The following is a 19,198-nucleotide window of genomic DNA, read 5'->3' as shown; positions in this document are numbered from 1 at the left end:
CCCTTTTGACAAGGTGTCACTCTACTTGGTGTCTTCCAGAGGAGGATCTCATTTACTTTGACCTGAAGTGCAGCTTGGGTAAGACAGTTGATTAATGTTACATTATATGACCAAATGCAACCATTACTTGTATACTAATTTCCCTTTGCTCCAGTAAACCTGCAACTTTTGGTCTTAAGTATGGGGAATGAACATTCCAAGAACAAAGATCAAAGCAAGGTAAAATGACAGAAACGCCAGCAAATTCACCTTGTAAAGTATTTTTTTTCTATTATTATTATTATTGATTATTAATATTGATGATGGTTACTATTATTAAGTATAATAATAAAATTTGTTTTAATTATAGGCAATAGTCTTATATTATAGCACTTTCCCAGGAATATATGCCTTTTGTATTTGTATTTATTTATTTGTAGCTGTTTATTGTTCCATACGATTTGTTCCTAGATCAATCAGTGTGACAAAAATGGAGTACCCAATGGCCTGGCGGTAAACATCACATCCAGTGGATTAGACATTGATGGTTAGTTTTTCATATTACGATTGCGGCTGAATCTCAAAGGTCTGTATCAGTATTCTAACACTTATTCCAGGGTGAAACTGTAATAAGTTTCATCTTTATTAAATATACAGTGGTTTGAGTAACACTAAAATGTTTCACTTGTCATACAAGTGTAAAAATAGGTTACCGCTGTTATATTTAAGCATAAAAAGAAAACATAACTCACATAATATTGTAAATATTCTTCACTGTCAAGCATGTAAAATGGAACATCATTAATAGTAAATAGAATATGTGAGTGATTTTACCTAATGGTAAATCCCTTTTATAATCTTTTTCACAATCTTCTTCACACTCCTTGTTGACTGTTAGTTCTTTTTGATAAAAGTGTTTAAAAAAAAAAAAAGTAAAAAAAAAATGCAAAATGACATTTTATTATAAAATATTTATATATTTACAAACTGTAGTTTCCAAGTTAAATTGTACATTAATCAGATTTGTCTTTTTTTTTCCTTTACTTTTCAAAACATCAAAACACTACCTATCTTTTAGTGGTCTTCCATATCCAGGATGAATTGGTCCTTTGGACTTTTTTTTATGCTGGGTAAACAGTGGCTGTTTCTTGTACCCTCTATTGTGAACTGTAGGCGTAGTCTCCAAATGGACTATTTAATCTGTCATGGTGTAGTTAGTGTCCCTGCGGATAGAATCACCCAGTCAGATGATGTTGACATACTGGTGATCAAGCTAATCTCGTGTTCTTAGGTAGGCCAGCCCATGTTTACTTCATGGCGCACTATCCACATTGATCATTTCAAAGGATAGCTACAGTATGTATTTCTAATGCTATTACTGATTTAATCATCTGCAAAAATCAGTTTTGGACTACATTTTTAAAAGAATGCATTAAATTTGGGAAAGCACATCAGCAAAAACTGCTTGGGAATCAAGAGACTGAAAGGAGTTTAAAATGGCATGACTCCTTCTTGTGATAGGCTCCAACTAAGCCCACAGATCATTCAGAAGTTCCAATGTTCCATTGCTCAGAAATAATTTTAGTTTCTGGCATTCCAAAAATGTTTACACAAGCTACGCCAACACTGCTTTCCGTTCTGGTATGTACCTGCATTACATGGTATTTAACGACACAACATAATAGTTCCTTGGAGAGGTTCATAAATCACACTGGGCGTTATTTGCATATCGTAACTCCCAAAAGACGCAAAATGAACTGTGTGTCAATATTGTCTGTTTGGTTGACAAAGATCCTGGGCGCGCCGGTTAGTAGATCGGCTTCCACATGTGTTTGTGTGAGAAATGAAGTTTGTGCCTGTTTTGGAAAGGGCAAACCTTAGGTAAATTCAGCCCAGTCTTGGGATCTCCAATGTTATGTTGTCGTTGTTGTTTACAAAACTAATTACTGTCTGTCAATTAGATTTGTGAAAAAGTTAAATCAAACTCAAATAAATCAGGAGTTAAAGAACTTAACAGATGGATGAGTGCATCATGGATGTTGACGTGTTGACGTTCATTTGACTTTCTTTCTCTTCTTTTTAGCTAAAAGTTTGACCCCTAACCAACAAAACGGCAAGGCTGCATTAAATTCTACTGCAGAATCTGACTACGTGGTTGTGCAATCAGACAGTCAGCATGTTGAAACCGTAGTTGTTCCTGAAAAGTCGTCTGCCACCTCGCAGACCGAAGAGGCTGAGAAACACGAAGAAAAACTGCAACTTTTTGACAAAATATTCAAAAAGAAAGAAGAACCGGAGGCACCAGTTGATGTAAAGAGTGTCGCTGAAGAAGAGGTCCGTCAGAATATTGCAAGAGATGCAAGTCTTCCTGCGCCCGACACGCAGCTGGTGAGTATTTTCACTTTTAGTGTTAGGGTAGGGGGCCAGGTTTATAGAGATGTTGGTTATAGGCAGTAATGGGTTGAAATAATTTTAGGTCTGGGTGAAGGCCGCCACATTCATTTTGAACTGGGGTGAGAAAACAGTCTGAGAGAAAGGTTTGGGCCAGGGATATAGATCAGGTGGCCCAGTTTCTTGTGAGGCAAGGGTTCCAATATGTTAGTTATTTATGTATAAATTAGGCACTCCTTAAGGGGGAAGATTAAAAACAAACAAACAAACAAAAACAATCTGTGGACAAATCTCATCTTAAATGTACAGTAAGTAAAAGGAGCCAACATTTGACCTGATGAGTTTTCTTCATGAACAACATGCCTGGGTTCAGTGAAGTACTCTAAATTGTCCACAGGTGTGACTGGATGTGCCCTGATATTTACTGGCGACCAAGGTGTACCCCACCTCTAGCACAAATTACTGCTGCTATGCTCTGCTATGCCCTAATTCGTCTTTGATCTAATGAGGACAAGCATTATAGAAAGATGTATAGATATAGGAAAATAATTTATGATTTCACTCTCATATGTCTTCAATAATCTGCCTTTGAAATCACCTACGTAAAGTGTATACAAGTCCTTCTTGTTTGCGGTTGCTATTTATGCATCCTGCTTACACATAAGATTACTGTCTGTCCCATCGTCAAACACCAAAGTGTGAATCTAAATGTGAATCTTGATTTTCATGACAAAGGAACCCAGTTCGAGCAGAGAAGACGCAGTTGCCACATCTGCACCCAAAAAGGAGCCGGATTATCTGCATCATCAAGCCGAAACGTCCATTCAGACAGACCAACAATTTGAATCCGATATTTCGACACACACAGGAGATGGCACAGAAGGAGCATTGACCACCAAGTTCCTGGTTGAAGAGATGGTTGGAACAGACCGAGTCGAAGAACCGAGTGAATCTGATATTGTGATTGCTGAGGAGGCGGTTGAGGAGACCATACCAGAAGAATCGCCCGACCACCAGGCGGCAGGGATCACCATTGGAGAATCCACCGTCGATGCCATTTATGAGGATATTGTATTCAGGGCTGAGAAGGTGGAGGTGACTAATGATTCTGGAATCCAAGATCCTGATAAAAGGAGCCGTAATGACGCTCATGGACTTGATCCGGAAATTCCGGTACAATGTAAGCCAGTTGAATCCATCACTGAAATAGCTGAAGAGGTCAATGTGTCTCAGCTTCAGAATGGAGAAGGAGGCTCAACAGATAAAACACATTTGAGCGAGACTGCTAAGCTTCAGGTCATCATGGTTGAGCAGCCAAACAAGATGATGAAAACAATCTCAGAGCAGGAAGAACGTTTCATTCTTGAGAGAACACAGCCAGTCTATGAAAAAGGTATCACTATTTCTCAAGGTGATGCTGTGCTTGAGGACTCTTCAGAAAGGTACACTGCTAGGCACGAAGAACTGTCAACCATTGATGAGGTTCCTGAACATTGTTTTGATGAATGTTCACAGGATGCAGAAGTTTACACACATAAACACACTCACATGACACTTGAAACAAATGCAAAATCTGGCATTCCTACAGACTGGAGCAGAGCTGCAAATGAAATACCAGAGGAAGCAGTTCTTCCCCTCTCTCAGAACCCCAAATCCAGGATTGCCACACCTGCCAGCGACAGCCACCTGAAGCTGCAAGCCACAAATGATGAGGTCACGTCTGGAGAATCTACACAGAAAGGAACCACGGCAGCCCTAGAAAGCGTTCGTGAAAATATACCTGTCCAAGAACCATCTTCACAACGTAGGGCCATAGAAGGATCTGTGGAAACTGTGGCATACCGCTCAGAACTACACATCAAAATCCCTGCAGTCCCAAAACAAGCTATAGAGGAGACCATGATCCCCATTAAAGATGACGAATCTACACAGAAGGAAACTCAAGTAGTGTTAGATGGTGTTGATGAAGATACATTTGTCAAAGAAGTGTCTTCTGAATGTAATAACAAAGCAGTTGCGGAAGCTGGGTTCTGTTCACAACTACTCACTGAAATCTCAGAGACAACTAAGGATGACAATTTTCCCCCTGCTCAAGATGATTCTGAGAAATCAACAAAGATAAAAACGGAGATTGCCGTAGAAGGGGAAAATACACCAATCGATGAATCATCTTGTGAAACATCTGAAGATTCTTCAACAGAAGATGAAGATTTCCAAACACTACATGAATTCTGTGAGCCAACTGTTTTCGATAGTATCATTCCTGCCAGAGATGAGAGCCATTTAGGGGAAACATCATCTGAAAGTGAAGTCTCGGAGTCATCTAAACATGCTTTTGCACGAGCTAAGAGTTACGCAGAAAACCCGGCAGTCTCACATGTGCTCAAAGAAGAAAATGAAAGTCCTCGCAAGGGTCAAGGGGACGTGGAGCCTTTTGTTGAAGGGATGTTGGAAAATTTTGAAGTTGGTCAAATCAGACATACAGAATGGTGTGATTTGCAAGCCGAACCATTAACAAAAGTGGAGCTGGATTCATGTAGCTCAGCCCATGATAGACCAGCAGTAGAGAACAGTGTTACCCAAACTGAGAAAACCCAGGAAAATGATGCTGAAGAGTCTCTCTCCTTGAGTGACATTGAAGTGTTAGAAGCTCCTCTCTTTTCTGGTGATCCCTCAGAGGAGAGTATAGGACTTCCTGAGCATCAAACTACAATCCTCAAGACAAATGTAGCCAGAGAAGAAGCAATGACTGAATTAGACAAATGTCATGCTTCTTTAGCAGCTTCAACATGCTTTAAGGCCATCACCGAGGCTGCTGAGGCAGAAACCTCAAAGGATGAAGCACCAGGGATGAGCTCAAAGGCTAAATCAAGTGAAGACACAACAGAAATTAGGCCTACCGAAGGTTGGTCAGACCAAAACCTGGAACAGCAGGAGAACATGGAAGCTTTACTTGTGAGGTTGGAGTCTTCATGTACATCTATTGTTGAAGAATCACCGTACAGACTTGAAGATTTCGGCATATCTTCATCGGGCTACAAGATCATGGTTGTCATTCGGGTAGCTCCATTAGAAGATTAGCAGTGAAATACAAATGCTTTAAAAAAAAAAAAAAAAAAAAAAAAGTGATTTTATTTGCCACATTATGTCTTCTTTGTTTTATGCTTTGAAATGTACAGTACATGGAATCGAATGTAAAAAGCATTTTAACAATGTCAAGGCACTGTATTTTGAAATCACATTGCAATGTAGTAATTTTGGCAATAAATATTGACCATTCTTATTTGGAACTTTCTTCATGTCAACACACAAGTGAGTTTATAATCAGTGTTGCCATAAGGCTCCTACTGGGATCTGGATTGGGATCTCAGGTTTGAATCTCGGGCCAGGATCTTTCTTCCATCCATCCATCCATCCATCCATCCATCCATCCATCCATCCATCCATCCATCTATCCATCCATTTTCTTAACCTCTTGCTCCTCACAAGGGTTGCGGGGGTGCTGGAGCCTATCCCAGCTGGCTTCGGGCAGTAGGACGGGTACACCCTGAACTGGTTGCCAGCCAATCGCAGGGCACACAGAAACGAACAACCATCCACACACGGAAGCACACCTAGGGACAATTTGGAGCGCCCAATTAACCTGCCATGCATGTCTTTGGAATGTGGGAGGAGAACGGAGTACCCAGAGAAGACCCACATGGGCACGGGGAGAACATGCAAACTCCACCCAGGAAGGCCGGAGTCTGGACTCGAACCCGAGTCCTCAGAACTGGGAGGAGGACGCGTTAACTACTCTCAAAACAACTATTGTATAAAAATTGAAAAAGTACAAGTGTCAATGGTCACAAAGATTCTACATTGTTTACTTAAAAAAATACGCTAGGTTAATTGAAAACTGTTACTCTTATCTCGTAGTATTGACAAACACATACAGCTGTGATGATTTCATTAGTTTTATAATTAATAATGATAATAATAGTAATTAATAATAATGAATAAGAATAAGAATAAGAATAAGAATAAGAATAAGAAGAATAAGAATAAGAATACATCACATTTATATACCACTTTTAAAGACACTCAAAGACAAACTTTACAAAAAAAATCAGATAACATTAAACAATAGTTAGGTCGGTGTGGGCTAAATGTGAAGAGTGACTGTCATGATCGCGGTCAACCACAGAGACGGAACGGCGCCCACCATGGTGGAATGCGGACAATTCCCCAGGTACGGTGAAGAAGTCCGGAGGCCTCCGCCAAGACCAATCAAGCCTGAAGAGACGTACAGATGTTCACAGCAGTGCCATGACCGAAACTGGAAAGGAGCCCACAGTCGAGTGGACGACAACAAGCTTGCACATGCCCCACCACAGTGTGGCAGCTGAGAGCTAGCAGAGAAAGATAGCTAATTGCTAACCGATCTCAGCTGCTTATCTTAGTATTGTACTGTCTTTTTGTATGCACGTTTTGATTACATGCTTTAACAATAGTGTAACCACATTTTTTTCTTCTATATTTCATTTCAGGGGCTCTCTAGAATATACTGTTATGTTTATAAAATATAAGGATTTAGGACTGTTATCGTAAATTATTTGTGACCTTACACATGCAAATGAGTTAGCGGAAGACTTAACGTTGCCTTCACTGTTGATAAAAACGCACCTAATTGTTCACTGAAGATTAAATTGACGTTTACGAAAGTTGTGTTCAGAGAATTCCTGCATTCATTATCTTTAGATTTATCAAATTAAAATCAAGGGCAGCTACTTCAAAGACCCTCATTGGGACACAGCACGGTATTCTGATTTTCTAGCAATTCTTGAGGCATGACCATCCAACATACTTGAATATCAATGAGTGAGGGGGGGTGGGACATGCACTTTCATAAAAGGGTTATTGTTTACAATGTGCAGTGTAGGCAGAGGCATGGTTGGAATTGTGCTCCCATCTCAATGCTGTGATTAAGAACGCTGCTGCACTGCTCTGCTACAGCATAACCCTCAAAAGGCTAACTCTGTGTGATGGTGCTTAGGAGACAGCTAACCAAAAGCCAGAGGCACTGACGGAACCAGATAGTGGGACTCCAGACCAAACTGACCACGCTAACAGTCCAGCTGCAGAAGCGGAGACTAACCCAGAAGAGAGTCCAGTTATGAACTTCTTCAAAAATTTAGTAAGTGACACATTTTTTAATGTACGGTAAACATGACAACTTGATCATTTGTGTGTTTGTGATATTTTGGTTGTCGTTTCTCTTCAGTCACAAGAAAACTCGGCTCAACCAAATGATTGTTGTTGTTTTTTAAAAAAATGTTTCCTGTTGCTAATATTGTATTTAAATCATTACAATGAAACTGTCAGTAGCAGCAAAGCTATCCATAACAAATTATGCTCTGACGCACAACAAGCAGCCATTGTCTTTCCTCTTCATCATGCCGTCGTTTGGAACGTGTGGCGTTTTAAAGAGTTACAGTGACCTCGCGCCATGCTCATCAAGGCTTGGAACATGCGGGAATGTGGCGTCCCATTGTTGGAACCATCGTGTGAGCTCACAAGGGAGGCCTGTGCGGCTGGAAGTTCAGATTGGTAAAGATAGAGCGAGGGCAGGCCTACGCCATCTCCGCGGCACAATGGCTGCCACACTCTGACAGCGACGCACTGTGTACACATGGCCATGTACAGCAGTGAACACTTCATTTATTCTAAAGGCCTTAGTCTTACTTTTATAAATGGCCTTGTATATCTTATGGCCAACATTTCTAATAGCGCTGCGATATTTAATAATGTAATGCTTGGGCATCCTATTATTCTATTTTGTGTTTCTTTTTTCCATGGCAGAATTTAACGGTGACTGTCCCTTCCCTTGTTCGGCAGATGACTCCCACTAAAACATCCAAAAAGGAAACTCCAGAAGTCCCAAAGGATCAGGTGATGATGACACAAAGAAACTCGAAATAAAGTGGTCAGGGATGACCACAAAAAAAAAAAAAAAAAAAAAAAAAAAAAAAAATCAAACAGGACATCCAATTGTTTGTCTATATGATACTGTATCGTCACAGTCGGGTGAAAACAAACATGCTTTTTATTTTTTTTTATTTTTTATTTTCTTTCTTTCTTTATTTTTTTTGTTCCCTGAAAAGTAATATAGGACTATCTAATGTCACTGTCTCACAATGATGTTAAGTCCACTTCTTCATCATTTTTACTGTTTAACTAATTTGCTCCCAAAAACATATAAATATGTTCTATTTCAAATATTACCAGTGTCCCAAAAACGTATATATATACGTTTTTGTTTTTTCATGCTAGTGCATACAGAAGGCTTTGATGCAGCCTCTGAGCTGAAGAGAACGGTTGAAGCAATGGTGGTTGTTACAAAAGTAGCCAGCAGGTGGCAGCAGAGTATAAGAGATCAACCATGTTGCAACAAGCTGTTTTCCCCACAGTTTTAAACAGATTTGTTAGCTCGATTCTAATGCTAGTAGCTGCAAAACGGAAACAGATATTTGTTTTTTCCTGATGAAAGAAGTGACTCTAATCTTTGTTTTGGTAGGTTCCATGTTTTTATAGCAATAGAACACAATACTCTGTGGGCCTTGCAATATCAGTCAAAATCCAGTAAAACAGCCGGGAGCGAAGAGGGTTGCTTCAGTGAAAATGGCTGGGAGTGAATGAGTTAAATGGTAAATTAGGGCTGGGTGATTAATCGATTAACTTGATTTTTTTTTTTCAGCAATTTATTTTTTATTTATTCAACAATTTATTTTTTAGCAGCTTCTGTAGTTCAAAGTGTGTACTTTCTGACATGCACTGCCGTACTAACAACTTGGGTGCGAACAGGGAGTGTCAGTGTTGCTAAGATAACATATTTTCCGACCCCCTTTCGCTACATGCTAGACCAGAGAACGAAAATCATGGCGCTAATCACGCTGAAAATAGTTCCCTTTTATAGATTGCAAAAGCAGGGAATATCGACATGTTTAAAACTTTTGACTGTCCGTTAAATCCACTCTTCAGACCCCACTTTCTAGGCACATAAATTATACACAAAGCTCCTCAAGGCCATTGCATTGTTTTAATGAGCCAAGTGCAGGCAACCTGGACTAATGAATTTTTTGAGCTGATGGTTAACAATACAGTAAAGATAATTTATCTCCACTAATCACAGTAAAATTTATGTCATTAGGTCAAAATCTGGCAGCTATAAAGTGTCCCTTAAATTCTGATTTATGATGCTGATTTATTTCAATGTTAAATGTAAAAGCGACGCTTTGAGGCTAAGATAGGTTTTAAGTTGAGGAACCTGAATGGTTACATAAGAATCCACTCGCCATAAAGAAGCCTTTCTTGTCTTTACAAATGTGTTCTTGTAGTCTGCTTCAAATTTTCAAAACATATACTGGTAGTACAGTACGGTGATGGCCATGAAAAAAGATCGTTTGTGGGGCTTAAGCTATTTCATACGAGTGAGTTATGGTTTTCACTTAATCTTTTGTGTTTTTCTGTAAAATGTGATATTTGCAATTGTTCTTTCTGTAGCATAAAAGTTACTCAACAAAATAATTAGGTTCCAATAATTGTGATCAATTTAAAATGGGAACCACAATAAATGAAATTTGATTAAAATACTGTTAATCCTCACCTATGCCCAAATTCATCATTTCAGAGATTAAAAAAAAAAAGACCGCGACAATAAAATGGACAACTTGTACTGACTGATGCGGTTTGTCTAATTCAGCTCCTCATTCAGACTTTGGTTCAGCCAGACAAGCCTTCTTCTTATTGCTGCAAAGCGTGATGTTTTTATGACTACTGGCGTTTTTCACTGATCTGCTCTAAAATGCTGCCTCTTTTATTGCCAAACAGCAGCAGAGAGAGAAACAGCCAGAACCAACCACCACTGTGAGCACATTGTCTGTTTCTTTATAAAGCCTTTGAGTTACTTTCTGGGAATTTGGGTTTGTGTTTGACACTTGACAGATATTCAAATAATCTTGGTTTCTTGTACAATTATTTTGCAATGGACACTTTATTGCAGCATGGGAGACTCTACTTCATAATCAGGGGATCGGTTTGAATCTCAGTTGGAACATCTGTGTGGAGAATGCATGTGTTCTCCCCGTGTTTGTGTGGGTTTTCTGAGGGTACTTTGGCTTATTCCTCTATCTAAAGCTTCTTAGGTTTGGGTGACTCTAAGACAGGGGTGTCCAAACTACGGCCCGGGGGCCATTTGCGGCCCGCCATACATTTTTTGGCGGCCCGTGGCAAATACTAAAAATATTTTTTCAATGCTGTTAAAAAAAAAAAAAAAAAAAAAAAAAAAAAGAGGGTGGATTAAGCATTTCTAGCTATGCAAAGACACAAATTTGCAGCTAATAATTCAGTTTCAGAAATAAAAATAGTTTCATCCACTTGTTGCTTAATGTCAAGGTCCAATTTGTGAAAACATCATATTAGATTAATGGTTCTTAAGTGTGGTCAGTTGACGACCGATTGTTCTTGTTGTGGTTCAGAATGTCAAGTTGGGATCAGCTGCTGCTCAGTGGAGAGGCATATCTATTATAGTGGCACACAGGGGTCACTATTTGCCTTGTGACTGTTAGCAGTTTTCAATAAGTAACTGCACATTATATCAACAATTTATAATTCCTTCATTGATTACCATGTTTAACTCATTCACTGCCATTGACGGAAAAATACGTCAAAAGATGCATTTTTTTTGCTGGTCTGGCAATGAATGTGTTAATAAATAACTTTAAAAAAAATCAAAGTGGCCCTTGCAGCTTTCTATTTTTCTGTATGTGGCCCTCAGAGGAAAAAGTTTGGACACCCCTGCTCTAAGACATTAAAATTCCTACAGATGTGAATGTGACTGGCTGTTCTATGTGCACTGGCGAACAGTCCAAGGTGTACACGAGCTGGGATGTGATGAAGTGTTGATTTACTTTACCTTGCAGTCGAGCATTCAAAGTCAGTTTCTCTCCCAAGGTTGCACAAGTGTCTGATCCTCCTGCAGCCTCCAAGGGAATGTTGATCCCGCCACCTCCTCCACCTCCAGAGCTTCCAAAAGTGGACACCAAAGTGGAGCCAAGTGGCAAATCAGCCAAGCCCACCACCTCCAAAGAAAAAACAAAAGCTGTGGCAAAGAGCACGGAGTCCCCCAAAGGGAAGTCAACCAAAGATGTTCTGAGCAAATTCTTCCGTTCAAAGGTAAATAAACATAACACCAGATTGGGTTCATTATTACTACTTTACTGCATTGCAATACATGTAATATAACTGCAGTAAGTTCCTAATTTGCATGTGAGTTGGAGGGAGAGCCACCAACCCATAAAAACATGCCATCAACTTGTTGATGTATCCTACAAGGAACCAAGGTTAGAAAGGGAAGGCACTTATTTTACTAGCATTCAGAACATGCTAAAATTAAGGCGATCATGGTAGCTTGCGATATGGAAGAGGATTAGGGCCAGTGAAGTGGGAAAAAAAGGGTTCTCACTTTATTCTCAGAATTCTGACTTTAACTGACCGCCAACAACGTTTAATGATGTATGCTAAAATCCCAATGAATGCCGCCACTAACGTTAATTGACGTCAACTACATTTTTATTTTTTATCACTGGGAAGTGTAACATCTTGTGGAGCGCTACCTGGTCAATGGTGTTGTGAAATCAAAAAGACCCACTAACTATGGCCAGCAGATGGCAGCAGTGTATTTCTTTTCAATGTGCTCAAGTTGTATGAAATGACAATGAAACTTGACAAATCTGATGAAATATAACGTTTTCAAGGATGATGTGAATGATCAAAGCCTTTGTCACATTAAATCTAATTCAGTGTCACTAAAAATATATATTAGTGTCAAAGTCACTGTTGAGCAGAAAATTTATCTTTTCACAAAAGCTTGTTTTCTCCTTTTTCAATTTTCGCTTATGTCACTTAAATTACCTATTTTCAAATAGTGATTACTAAAGAATGGAATGAGGTAAAAGGTACTATTTTATTTCTAAGGAAAGAATGGAATCCAATATTTCATATGGTATCTATCTACCATGTTTTTGTAGTCATAGTGCGCAATATTCTGCTTGCCTTGAAAGATGAGTGACAATGCTCAAAATCGGCTGGCACTGTTGGGGTTGTTTTTTGGATAACGTTTGGCAGTCAAAGATTAATCAAATAATTCAGAATTCTGGCTTTAATCTCAGAATTCTGACTTTAAAGTGAGAATTATGACTTTATTCTCAGAATTCTGGCTTTCCGACTTCCCCCCACAATTCATAGCTCTATGTCACAAATTCAGAATTCTCACTTTAAAGTCAGAATTCTGAGAGTAAAGTGAGAGTTCTGGCAACACTACTTCACTGGCCCTAATCCTCTTTGGTAATGCGAGCATCATTTGGACTATGTGTTTGTTGCTTTTACTTGGAAGTGAGCAAATGTTGACAAGATAATCTTTCACTTAGTCTCCTCTCTCTTTATCACAAAAGCATGGCATTTGAACAGGGGAGGTGTGTAAACCTTTTTTTTATATATATATATCCCCACTGCGTTTGGTGGAATACATTTCTAAAGGTGCATTTTCATTCATTGCAGCAAAATACATCAGACACTTTATCTTGATCTTTGGCTAAAAGAGAAGTATCAGTTATTGTGTGATTCAGTGAGAAGCTACAAATGTTCATTTGAGGATCATTTTATTTGTATTGTGTCGTTCTGGCATTGATAAATGGCATATATAATATGCAACTCATGCAGTGATGGCAAACTAGCAAAGTTTGCCAATAATGATGATGCTTATCTCTCGATAAGAACTGTTTCAATGTGCTGCAGACTAACAAGGAGACACAACCGCAAGCAGTAGAAGCTGAAGTAGATCCAATTGTAGAAAAACAGGTAAACTTGTCCAGCTGCACCACTGATCTGTATATATTACTGGATAGCCGATAGCCCAATATACACCCGTGCAAGCCGTTGAAGCCACGGGGCGCCCATCTTACTCCTCCCATCTCGCGATCAGACGACTGTCTACGTACAGATTAGACATACATACATACAGTTCGTAGGCTCTTAGTATAGGGTCAGTGGCGGGGTGGTCATTATTTTTTAATAAGTGGATGGTACACCCCCGTTTTCTTTTATTGCTCAGTTCCTTAGACCCCAATATTAGATTTGGCAGAGGCATCTTTTGTTGAATTACAGTATAATTATTTAATAAAAAAAAATGTACAAGTTTCCTCCTGTAAACATCAGTAAGCATATAATTTATACATGTTTTAAGGCAAGTTGAAAAATGTCTGAAGTCTTCTTGTTTATGTCCAACAAATTTAAATATCATAAATCAGGCTGTTTCTACTAAGTACTGTCTCAAATGTTCTCCAATTTCGATATTGTAAATGTGTAGGATCGTATGCTGAGAAACATTTCTTGGGAGTGGTAATATGGCGGGCGGCCTTGCGGTTTCAAAAGTCTTGGCCTATTGGCCATCCAGTAATATATACAGATCAGTGAGCTGTACTCAGTCTCAGTAGTCTCTAAATATATTTCAGGCTGTTCATGCTACGCTTGTACGTAATATTTTAAAACAACAACAAACATTAATTTACCCTGCAGGAAACTCCAGTGGATGTGCCACAAGTTGTTGTGGAGGTCCAGGTAATTCAGTGAAAGTAAATATTTGACTTGTGATATTCACGAGAAGTAATCCGAAATTCATATAAAACCAAATTGTTTTCATTTGTATTTGCTAATTGAGGCTGAAGAACCTCAACAGACACCAGAAGAGGCAACACAGATGGTTGTAGAAGAGAAGGTAAAGTAGCTCAAAATGTCTTTTCTTTCTTGAGCAGCAGTCGACATGGAGTTTAATACTCAGGAACATATAAAGTGGAACAACCCAGAGGTCGTACATATATAATTCGCCCAATTTTGGGGAGGAAACGGCACCTCTAAAGTTGTACTGAAACTTCAAACTGCACACTAAAATTTCCAGTAAATTTGTCTACCTCCCAAGATACAATTTCAGTCTGAAAAATTACTGCTTTTTTATGATGGCGACAGTCTGACCCACAAACAAATAATTTCTAATTCCACACTTAATGCTGAAAAATTATTCCCAAATCTGAAAATTCAACCATGGGCCTCTTTTTTAAAGGTTATAACTGGCAAAAATGTATTGCACTAAATATAAGATTGCAAAAATAGTGACTATGTTTAGAGTTAGTTAGTTAGTTGTAGCACAATTGGTGAGAAAATAACCTTTTCCTTTCCGTAGATGACGGTAGAGACAGAGGTAGAAAATGAGGTAATCACCCAGAGGCGTTACACTGGTCTCTAGATTTTTACATTTTGTCACCATCTTAAAATAACTGCCTAAGACATTTTTTTGTGTCAAATTATTTTTTCTGCCTTATGATGCAAATGATTCAGTTTTTTTGGGTTATCTGAAAAAATGACTTTAGGCGATTATTTTAAGGCGTCGATTTTAATTCTTGCTGGGCTTTGGTTCTTTTCCTCATCCTGTCTCGGTTAATAATGTTTGTCATTCTTACCTCCTCTTTGACTTGCAGGTGTCAACTCTGGTCATTATTACCTTAACAGCATGTTGTTTACTGGTTTGTGGCTAAAATTATTTAACCGGTTAGCATGAAATTTTGTGGAGTGGTGTGGAGATTGCATTGCAGTTTGATGCAAATCCATTTGAAGGTCCAGGAATTTGTAAAAAATTTTGGGGTGACACTTTCTATCACTTCTTCTATTTACACTATTATCAAGACAATAATCATTAGAAAAAGATGGATCAGGGTGTGCTTTTTTTCCCTATTCTTGCTGGGATGTGATTCTTGTCTCAAAATTTTCCTCACCTAACATCATTTTTCACTCTTAGGTGTCCACTTTCATGCCGTCCTTGTCATCATCCTCATAAAATAGCTGGTGATGTTTATGATTCTTTTTTTTTTTTTGTCTTTCATAAAAGAAGGTGGATCCTTCTAAAGCTGGGACTCTGGAGGCCACTGCCAAGCCAGACCCCCCACCTCCAGTTCACGAGGACAAGAAAAATCCATCAAAGTCATCATTCTTGACCTTCTTCAAGCCTAAAGTGAGAACCTATTGACTGTCTTTGTGAGTGGAAATCATCATCAACAGGTTTAACATTTCAAATTGTCGGCCGACTTTTTCTGAGCGGATTGAGGTTAATTAAATCAGTCTGAGCACATTCCAAACCACTGGATAAATCAATCAGGATGATAATCTTTCAGACCCATTTGGTTTAACTGGTAAATTGGGCTTGGTACATGCAAGTACCTGTCCTTAAATGTGTGTGTGTGTTTTTCTGTTTTAATAATTGAAGTCACTTTTTAATTACAATTTAAAGTCTTAACATAGCTTACGTATATTTGTAATGTGGTGGCTAACAAAATAGCCCTTAGTTGACGAACCAAACATTCACGACTGTATCTTACTCACGACGCCCCTTCCTCTTTGTGTACTTCACTGTTATCAGGCTAGCGAACCCAAGAAGGCGAGCCCCTCCCCCGTCAAAGCTGCAGACGCACCTCCCACAGCAGTAAAGCCCAAAGAGGAGCCCAAAGCGGCGGCGAAGTCGTGCGAGGTGGTCGGAGACGACAAAGCGGCCTCAGTGGCCCCCAAAGCAGGCGACAATGTCGCTAATGCGGGCCGGAAGTCCGAGAAGAGGAACTCCATCCAGCTCTTCTTGAAACATCTGGTAAAATAAATAAATAAATAAATAAATAAATACATACATACATACATAAGTAAATAAATAAATAAATAAATACATAAATAAATAAACACATAAATAAATAAACAAAACGCAATCAATTTTTAGTTACAGCTCCCACACCTTAATTAGTTGGTCTCATCTCCCCGGAGAGCTAATTTTCAAAGGCGCAAAGTAACCCGTTTCAGTATGCTGCTAGCACTGTCTCCACCAGATGGCAGCAGCGGTTCACCAGGTAACAAATAAAGTCAATTTTAGTGTCACCATGGGGAGAGTAGGTTTGTATTTTCATTTGTCTGCCTGCTCAAGAACGGGATTTTATTATATTTACTATATATATTGTATTATTACAATATTCATATTGAATTTAGCTGGACTGATACATTGATACTTTCACTGTACAACAACAACAAGGTATACAGTTTGGACAACACATTAAAAACTGAGATCATCTTATATCGGAATTCACAATCACAATCAAATATCAAACCAATTGGGACCTGAGTTGGATGTATCAGATTTAACCAGCAGCAAATTCACCGTGTTCATGTTTAAGCTCAGATCTCATCACACCAAGTTGTTATCAGTTTTGCTCGGTTTACTGTATTTCAGCCATCTCTGGGTGGAAATCAATTTTACAAAATTTCGAGAACTTAGATAGTAAAATTAGTAGTGGTAATAATGAGTGATAATGTATGTAGAAAACAAAATGTGGTTGATTTGTTTTGTCCCACGGACTAAATATTAGACGGGTGGAAGAGACCGAAGGACTGGTGAAGTGTAAACATTTGTTTTGCTCTGGGTGTTGGCGATCCACACTGTGCTAATGCATACAAATGTCAAAAAGATCTCTATTAATATGAACCTGCAAAAACAAAAGCATTTGTAATATAGATGTCAGTGCTTCCAGGTCGTGTTTAGCGATGTCACTTTGTAAGGAAACACTACAAGCATCAAGAGAAGCCTGATCCATGTTGTAATATTAATATTCCTCCTCTCTTTAGGGTCAGAAACGTCACTCAACAGACGCCGGGGTCCAGACCGAGCCAGTGACTGTGGCTCCAGCAGCCAAATGAAAATAGAATCCACACTCAAGCTCTTCTGTATAGAGTCCTCTCGATCTTTATTTCCCTCTCTGGCTCATGCCTCCATCTCGTGGAACCATCACATTAATAATTGCTTGTTTTTGTCTGTTTAGCAGTTTCAAGGTCAGTTGTGAAAAAACAAAAGTGAACATGAAAGGGAGTGCAGGTAGCTGAAGGTGGAGTTTTTAGATGCTCTGCTTAGTGACAATGTGGGAGAGGTCAACTTTTGGACAATTTAAGGACTCAACATGAAATGAAATTCGCTTTGTGTGGACTAATAAACACCTTTTACAAGATCCACTTGTACACTCGACTTGGGTGCCAAATAGAAACCGTTCGCTTTTGTTACTGAGTCAACTTAAATTGGTATGCGCTTGACAAAATTGATTGCACTTAAAGACGATGTTATGTTGATGTGAGCGCTTGGTATTGACCCCATCTATTGGACACTTGAGATAAATCACAATCGTTACAATGTCTGAAAATAATTGCATGCTTCGAAAAATAACAAATTCAGGTGGGAATGAATATACGGTGAAATGATCGTGAATGTTGCGTAAGTATCTTGTATAAATTGCAACTGACACCATATCAATATGATGTTGCCTCTTTGTGCACTGTCAAGCAGTGGCTGTCCTGTGGCATTTTTTGTGTAATTAACATTGTGCTTTTGTCTGCTTCTGTTAATGTGTTTATGTGTAACATCCTGAGGACAATAAACAGGTTTGTCGTTTCATGCTCAGTGTGAAATGTTTCATATTAGGCCGCTGCTGCTTAAAACAACCCACAATGAGTCACTGGGTTGGACCATGTTCAGAATATGACACGGCCATCATGCGTACGTGTTTGGTGAACTTGTGAGAAAGTGTGACGCATCAATCGCTTGCTGTAAATTCATAGTCATTATTTTTTATTATTCATTTGCCTCGCTGACTGATACCTGCAAGGAAACAACACAAACTCTCCCAAGGAAGGATTTTATTTAGCTGAGTTGGCACAGCTGCACTTGAGTAGTATAAAAAACTGGTGCATCCTGATTTTGTGCCTGTGCAAGCCTTGTTTCACCTGTTTAGGAAATTGGCAGACTGTTGTACGCCATGATGGACATTCCTTTGTTATGCGCCTAACAATTTATCTCCAGGCCTCATCAGCAGTGAGCATGCCCACAACGGCGCAAAGTGCCTGTTCTAAACTGTGCCAAAGAGTGCGTACTTATCCAAAAATATCAAAATCCGGTCTAGCCTGCCTGTACTGACAGACTTTCCCACTGGGTATGAAAATAGAGCTCATGAAGTTATTTGCAGCGTTACGGATGTGTGGTTAACACATACACCTCGCGGTTCTGTTGTTGGGGGCTCAAAAAAAGTAGTTAGCTTTATGTTTTACATTTATTATAAATGTTTTAAGGTTCTAAAACACCCCACAACACAGTTCATACACTTCTCTCATCGAGGCATTTACATTTTCTCACAATTCTCTCGTTTAAACATTCTCAATGTTTATAAAATAGGTACATTACTGTTAAAAAAAAAAAAAAAAAATGCATGAAAAATTGCACACACAAAAAATCCGCGATACAGTGAAGCTGCAAAAAGTGAACCACGTTATAGTGAGGGAACACTGTACTCCACCTCTCATCTGAGGGTAGCCAGGATAGGCTCCAGCTCACCCGAGAACATGGTGAGGATAAATGGTATCACAGTTGCTCAGGTATCGGGTAACAACCAATCACAGCTCACCTTCAGAAAACAGGTGAGCTATTGCTGCATTCGAGAATGTTTTGAAGTTGGAAAAGTCCAACTTCAAACCACGTTGTGTGTACGGGAAGGCCCCCTTGAACTCGGAAATCCCACTCGCGAAGTCGGGGGGAAAAAAGTAACCCGACTACAATGTCATGTCACGCTTACAGTAGCGACTCCTTTTGGAAACACAGACCAGAATGGTAAAACACAATTTATTTGAGTAAGAGATACTAGATAGTAGATACTAGATAGCTTTCTTC

General features: G+C 39.1%; 1 protein-coding gene across 1 annotated transcript; it reads left to right on the top strand.

The window, feature by feature from the left end:
* bcas1 (brain enriched myelin associated protein 1) lies at positions 1-17,932 on the top strand. Its single transcript, XM_077512821.1, has 11 exons — positions 1-78; positions 155-219; positions 451-526; positions 2,063-2,367; positions 7,406-7,546; positions 8,248-8,301; positions 10,240-10,275; positions 11,362-11,583; positions 15,347-15,469; positions 15,875-16,096; positions 17,116-17,932. The coding sequence occupies exons 2-11, from the start codon at positions 181-183 to the stop codon at positions 17,185-17,187; spliced, it is 1,290 nt and encodes a 429-aa protein (XP_077368947.1). The 5' UTR covers positions 1-78; positions 155-180; the 3' UTR covers positions 17,188-17,932.
* Positions 17,933-19,198: the final 1,266 nt, after the last annotated feature.

The sequence above is a fragment of the Festucalex cinctus genome, chromosome 2 (assembly GCF_051991245.1).
Source record: "Festucalex cinctus isolate MCC-2025b chromosome 2, RoL_Fcin_1.0, whole genome shotgun sequence".
NCBI lineage: Eukaryota > Metazoa > Chordata > Actinopteri > Syngnathiformes > Syngnathidae > Festucalex > Festucalex cinctus.
This window is presented reverse-complemented; position numbering and strand designations above follow the sequence as displayed.